At 44.5% G+C, this 7500-nt stretch overlaps 1 protein-coding gene across 1 annotated transcript in view; it reads right to left on the minus strand.

Annotated features, from left to right (window-relative positions):
• Positions 1-7500, minus strand: part of ptprt (protein tyrosine phosphatase receptor type T) — a gene marked incomplete at its 3' end in the record, with an annotated part of 196071 nt that overhangs the window by 175268 nt on the left and 13303 nt on the right. Inside the window, exon 3 of the mRNA XM_079185368.1 lies at positions 1753-2046. Within this exon, the coding sequence (XP_079041494.1) occupies positions 1753-2046 (294 nt within the window). The remainder of the gene's footprint in view (positions 1-1752; positions 2047-7500) is intronic.

Raw genomic sequence — 7500 nt, forward strand, 5'->3', positions numbered from 1 at the left:
TTGTTAGACCCAGACCGAGCTTCAAACATTCTAGAACCCTAACCATTCTAGAAGCTCCTCTTGGACCCGAGCGAGCCCCATTTGGGGTTTACGAGATTTTTAATCGAAGAGAGCGTCGTAGAAATTAAAGTTCATAACGAAATTAAAAAAAGAAATTAAATTTTTTTTTTTTTTTTTTTATCGAAAAAAGTCTCCTTAATGTAATCACGTTAACCATTTTACACACTACAAACACCATTATAAACTATTCTACTAACTAACTAAGAAGATTCGCCACAATATCGCCACAGCCGGCAAGACAACAACTCAGAGAATGCTTCGTGAATCTCGGGCATAGCATCTTACCCGGCAAATCACACCGCTAACAACATTAGCATTCCACACAGAGTTCAACGGTAGCTTCCAAATTACTCTCCGTCAAAGCGTTCAGGAGTTACAGCCAACAAGCCACAGAAAGCACAACTCCCACACTGCGAAAATATTATAACTGTATCATACCTTGAGACGGTTTTGAGGGCCAAAACGGTGAAATCCGCAATTATTCCTTATTAGTAATGCGTTCGTCTGCTCAGTAGGTACGTCTGGAACTTAAAATGGAGTTTCTCCGTTCATCTGAGCCAACATGGTGGTCAGAATGCCGGCGGCGAATCATACAGGGGCTTGGGGCTTGGGGGCTGACCGCTGCACGGTTTTGGAGTTTTATTGGCTCAAACTTCTGTCAATCACTTCATGAAACACACGAGTGTGTTCGTTTTGAGCACCTGGATCTAATGAGATGTCACATGACAAGATCCACCAACCACAGGCTGAGCAAGGGCTCCAGACAAACAGACAGAGACATCCAGGAGAGATATGACACGTCAAAATGGGTCAAAATGGGTCAGAATGGGTCAGAATGGGTCAGAATTATGCCAAAATGATGCCAAACAGCTCTGTTAGGATAGATTGTACAATATGAGTGACAAATAAAGTGAAATATATAATTATAAAGTATATAAAATGAGAATTTCGCATGTTTTTTTTTAGATAAACACCTATAATTGGGGTTTGCTTCACTTTATTTACACCAAATCTTTTTGTGAGGCACCTGCACCCTTTGTGCTATGAATTGGGAATGTTTTTAGGCTAGCCAGGGCCTCATTTAATAAATTACAGTGCTTTTTCTTCAGACGAACTTGGGAATTTTCCCTGTTTGCTGTGTTCAGTCTTCAGCTACTATTAACCGGTAACATATACACAATATTTACTCATCTCATCAAATCTCACAATCCCTCGTGTTATTCAAGCATCAACATTTTTAAAATAGACCTTGTAGTTACAGAATTGTAGTCTCTTTTGTATGGGTTACAATTTTCGAGAAAAGGCCTAAAAAAAGGCTTCGGGTCCAAAAGGTCCATTCTAGAACCCTAACCATTCTAGAACATTAACCATTCCAGCAACATAACCATTCTAGAACCCTAACCCATCTAGAACCCTAACCATTCTAGAACCCAGTTTCTTCACCTCCTTCTGCAGTCGGCCTACATTCTATTTGATAAGTGAGTTAAGTGTTCAGTTCATACTTTGAGTGTAGAACATGAAGACACAGCAGGACCAGAGCAGAAAGGTACTGATCCTCAACAACAGAACCCAGACCAGCAAGAACTACATCGAATCAACAACACAGTAAATAATGGAAAGAAGTGAACAAACCTGAGATAAACGTAAAACCTCTAAGAAAGACAGAAGGGACAAGATAACAGAGGCACCCACCTGCACATTTGGTCCTGGTGACCAGCGGCGGACCCGGTGGTCCTGTTCCTCCCTCCCCAGGTCTGGACAGAAGGACCTTGATCTCGTACTCCACATCAGGGTCCAGGTGCCACAGTTTATAGGTGGGGGAGTCCACCACGTGGGTCTCCGCCCAGTTACCTGACGTGGTTCGGTACTCCACCTCCTTCAGGATGATGGGCCCGTCTCCGATGATGCTGTTGGCGTTGGGTTTGATCCAAAGGTACGTGGCGCCGACGGCTAGAAGCTCAGGAGGGGCGATGGGGGTCGGTGGAGCTGTGAGACGGAACAGAGCGGGTTAGTTCAGCGTCCATTATTCTGATCCTCATGTTTGGTATCAGAGAAGATTCTATTAACAAAGTCAATCAAACAACTTGTCCTGCTGAGTCACACAACACACACACAGCTGATCACCTTCTATCTGCAGACCTCCATTGATGTAATAAAAATATCCCACAAGATGATAACAGACGGTTCAGAATCTTTCTCCAGTCAGAGTTCAAATGTAAACGATGTGATGCTGTAGAGGAATCAGCTGTGACGCCACACAGTGTGTGTGTGTGTGTGAGGTATCACCCAGGTAGAGGAAGAGATGGAAGAATCCGTTACAGTGAGAATCACAATGAGAAACTAATGAAGGCGATATAAAGCTGATCACATCTGTCAGGTGACGGCTTTTACATATTTGAGTTCTTCTGATTACGTCACTGACGTGTTTTCAGGAGTGAATATTTGACTGAAGCCAACAGAAAGAGTTTTTCATGAAGCTCTTACAGGATAATATCTGCTTATGTTTCTATAGTCCAGTTTGTTCTGATAGAAACATGAATGTTGTGATGATGTCATCACTCAGCACAGAGTTCAGTCTTTACAATCTCAGAGGAATCAAATGTAATAAACAGGAAATAAATCCTTTAACCACAGAAGAACCTTTGAACCTCGTGATGGGTTCTGATGTCACTAACAGGAGAGACTCTGACTCATCAACAGGTTTCTGTCTGAAACTCGTCTAAAGATGGAAACACACTCGTTTCTTTTCCTATTCACACATTCGTTCATTAATGTTGTTGTGTTATCAGTAAATGCTCTCACACACACACACACACACACACAGCTCATCAGGTGTATTAATAACCACCTCATGCCGTGTTTGAGTGGAACAAATTCATAATTTATTTACTTTTATTGCAAATTGCCGTACATCTGTTTTGTTCAAATAAATCAGGTCCCAAAGTTCATCACTGAGTATTTCTAGCTGAATACATCAAAGTGTTGGTGAAGCAGCAGCATCATTATGTAAATGTTCTCTTCTAACCTTTACTTTTAGTGAAAACAGAAGCTCCTGATGACGGAGCTGAACTCTTCACGAGCACAACGTGTTATTACCCTTCATCATCATCATCATCATCATCATCACGACGAGCAGATGATGAAAGTTGTTGCTTTTGAATAATGTGATGAAGGTTGTTGATCCATCAACTGTTGAAGTTAAACAAGAAGCCCAACGACGAGTTAGAGACATCAAAACCACGTTTTAATGAAGCTGTGGAGTCAGAGTCCTCCGGGGGGGGGGGGGGGGGGGTATACCACTAAATATTACTCACTAACTTCCTTCCTCTCTTCCTTCCTCTCTTCCTTCCTCTCTTCCTTCCTCTCTTCCTTCCTCCCTCTCTTCCTTCCTCCCTCTCTTCCTTCCTCCCTCTCTTCCTTCCTCCCTCTCTTCCTTCCTCTCTTCCTTCCTCTCTTCCTTCCTCTCTTCCTTCCTCCCTCTCTTCCTTCCTCTCTTCCTTCCTCCCTCTCTTCCTTCCTCTCTTCCTTCCTCCCTCTCTTCCTTCCTCCCTCTCTTCCTTCCTTCCTCTCTTCCTCCCTCCCTCTCTTCCTCCCTCCCTCTCTTCCTTCCTCCCTCTCTTCCTTCCTCCCTCTCTTCCTTCCTTCCTCTCTTCCTCCCTCTCTTCCTTCCTCCCTCTCTTCCTTCCTTCCTCTCTTCCTTCCTTCCTCTCTTCCTTCCTCTCTTCCTTCCTCCCTCTCTTCCTTCCTCCCTCTCTTCCTTCCTCTCTTCCTTCCTCCCTCTCTTCCTCCCTCTCTTCCTTCCTCCCTCTCTTCCTTCCTCTCTTCCTTCCTCCCTCTCTTCCTCCCTCTCTTCCTTCCTCCCTCTCTTCCTTCCTCCCTCTCTTCCTTCCTCCCTCTCTTCCTTCCTTCCTCTCTTCCTTCCTCTCTTCCTCCCTCCCTCTCTTCCTCCCTCTCTTCCTTCCTCCCTCTCTTCCTTCCTCCCTCTCTTCCTTCCTTCCTCTCTTCCTCCCTCTCTTCCTTCCTCCCTCTCTTCCTTCCTTCCTCTCTTCCTTCCTTCCTCTCTTCCTTCCTCTCTTCCTTCCTCCCTTCCTTCCTCCCTCTCTTCCTTCCTCCCTCTCTTCCTTCCTCTCTTCCTTCCTCCCTCTCTTCCTCCCTCTCTTCCTTCCTCTCTTCCTTCCTCCCTCTCTTCCTTCCTCTCTTCCTTCCTCCCTCTCTTCCTCCCTCTCTTCCTTCCTCCCTCTCTTCCTTCCTCCCTCTCTTCCTTCCTCCCTCTCTTCCTTCCTTCCTCTCTTCCTTCCTCTCTTCCTCCCTCCCTCTCTTCCTCCCTCTCTTCCTTCCTCCCTCTCTTCCTTCCTCCCTCTCTTCCTCCCTCTCTTCCTTCCTCCCTCTCTTCCTTCCTCCCTCTCTTCCTCAGAACAGCTTCTGACTTTTAGAAGAACACATTCCTCCAAGTCCTGAGGATTAACTGATTGTGTGAGTGTGTGTGTGCATACACCTGAGAGTAACACACTCCCTCAAGCCCGTTACTTGTTATAATGAGTTCAGCACAAACACACACACAAACACACACACACACACACACACACACACACACACACTCAGTGCAGGTCACAAACAAGACTTTAGTCAAAAGCCTCACAGCTTCATGTATCATAGGAAAGACTGGAGAGAGGGAAGATTCAAAGAAGAAAGAGGAAAAGAAAAGGGGGGTTGTTATAGTCGAGGGAGAGCAGAGGATCATGGGAAATAAGATGTGATTACACACTCCTCCAGACATGTGCTGCCTCTTTACACACAAACACACTCCACAGCACAGAACCAGAGGAACAAAAGCACACAAACTAAACACACACTAAACACACTAAACACACACACTTAATCTGCAGTTGTACACAGAAACTGCCCTTCGTCCTGACTCCCATGAGCCTTTGCTTCCTCAATACAACTCTTTGTCATTGTGAGGTTTCATTTGACACAATGTGTCTCGGTTGTTAAACTAACTGATTAAAAAAAGATCAAGATTTAAAAGATACAGCCACAAAGATACAGCAGCAAAGATACAGCTGCAAAGATACAGCAGCAAAGATACAGCCGCAAAGATACAGCTGCAAAGATACAGCTGCAAAGATACAGCTGCAAAGATACAGCTGCAAAGATACAGCTGCAAAGACACAGCTGCAAAGATACAGCAGCAAAGATACAGCAGCAAAGATACAGCAGCAAAGATACAGCTGCAAAGATACAGCAGCAAATATACAGCAGCAAAGATACATTTGCAAAGATACAGCTGCAAAGACACAGCTGCAAAGATACAGCAGCAAAGATACAGCAGCAAATATACAGCAGCAAAGATACAGCTGCAAAGATACAGCAGCAAAGATACAGCAGCAAAGATACAGCAGCAAATATACAGCAGCAAAGATACAGCTGCAAAGATACAGCAGCAAATATACAGCAGCAAAGATACAGCTGCAAAGATACAGCTGCAAAGACACAGCTGCAAAGATACAGCAGCAAAGATACAGCAGCAAATATACAGCAGCAAAGATACAACTGCAAAGATACAGCTGCAAAGATACAGCAGCAAAGATACAGCAGCAAAGATACAGCTGCAAAGATACAGCAGCAAAGATACAGCTGCAAAGACACAGCTGCAAAGATACAGCAGCAAAGATACAGCAGCAAATATACAGCAGCAAAGATACAACTGCAAAGATACAGCTGCAAAGATACAGCAGCAAAGATACAGCAGCAAAGATACAGCTGCAAAGATACAGCTGCAAAGACACAGCTGCAAAGATACAGCAGCAAAGATACAGCAGCAAATATACAGCAGCAAAGATACAACTGCAAAGATACAGCTGCAAAGATACAACTGCAAAGATACAGCAGCAAAGATACAACTGCAAAGATACAACTGCAAAGATACAGCAGCAAAGATACAGCAGCAAAGATACAGCTGCAAAGATACAGCAGCAAAGATACAGCTGCAAAGATACAGCTGCAAAGATACAGCTGCAAAGATACAGCTGCAAAGATACAGCAGCAAAGATACAGCTGCAAAGATACAGCTGCAAAGCATCTCATAAAGCGCTTATGTCATCCTCGCCTTCATGTCTCTGTCTGTCTGTCTGAACACAGACGTTTAATTCAGCTGCTGATGATTATTAAAACTGTCAAAAAGGAAAATATGAATCTTGTCTTTCACAGCAACCAAACGAAGAGTCCTTTGGTTTGAAGCTTATTTGTGGGATTGTGTCTCTAAACCACATCACTCTGTCAGAGTCCCTGAAGGAGACGTTGAACTTCCTGTGAGCCAAACTCCAGTAGAGTGACAGGAGGACAGACGTTTGTCTTCTTAGCGTCACACATATTCTCTTCTACAGTTTTTAATGAGGAGAGTTATCTCACTGAGAGCTGATGGCTTCTCTTTCCAGCTGCTTTCTGATTCTACATCTCCAACATGAAGCTTCTTCTTCTCACTAACCCTCCAATCCTCTGCTCCCCACACCTGTTCATACATTACTTATGTTGCTCCTCACAGATTCTGTGTGAAGTGTCCACTTTCTGACACACACACACACACACACACACACACAGACACACACACACACACAGGGTGATGCACATGAAAGAGCAATGGACGTGGAATACCAACGACATGACAAACTGGCCAGCACAGACAGACACACACATCCCCTAAGGCCAGCCCTGAGGACCTGGTTCAAGAGGCAGGTGGGGTACACACACACACACACACACACACACACACACACACACACACACACACACACACACACACACACACACACACACACACACACACACACACACACACACACACACACACACACACACACACACACACACACACACACAGGCCGATGGAGGCAGAACGTCTCACATAAAATCCTCATAAAAGATACATGAAAGTATCATAAATCTATCTTTTATTGATTTGTCTCCTCGTGTGTGAATTTGTTGTCGTCCATCTTGTTCTTCATCAGTGAAGCATCACCTTCGCTTCAGCCCTGTGGAGCTGACATGAGCCCAGTGTTACAGTGAAGGGATGTCAGGTGGAGTTATAGCAGGAAGCCTGGTGCTAATCTTTGTTTCCCTGAAACAATAACACAGTTCAGTCATTTCAGAAGGAGCTTTACTGACCTAACAAGCAGATGAAACCAGAAACAACATTTATTATGCTTTCATCTCTGAGACAGACCTTTACTTTCATATTTGAGTAAAACGCTGTTTAACCTGTTTCCTCCAGTAGAATGAGCTGGAGCCTCTCCAAGGCGTACCCAGAGTAACCTGCTCTTCATGTGGACTACATGCATGGTTCTGGTCTCACTGTAGGTGCTGCTGGCAGGAACAGAAGTCTGAACACACTGAAGGAGAAGGTTGTTACTTCCTGCAGATGAGTACAGCTGAGACTCATTA

Source organism: Pholis gunnellus (genome assembly GCF_910591455.1).
Source record: "Pholis gunnellus genome assembly, chromosome: 3".
Lineage (NCBI taxonomy): Eukaryota > Metazoa > Chordata > Actinopteri > Perciformes > Pholidae > Pholis > Pholis gunnellus.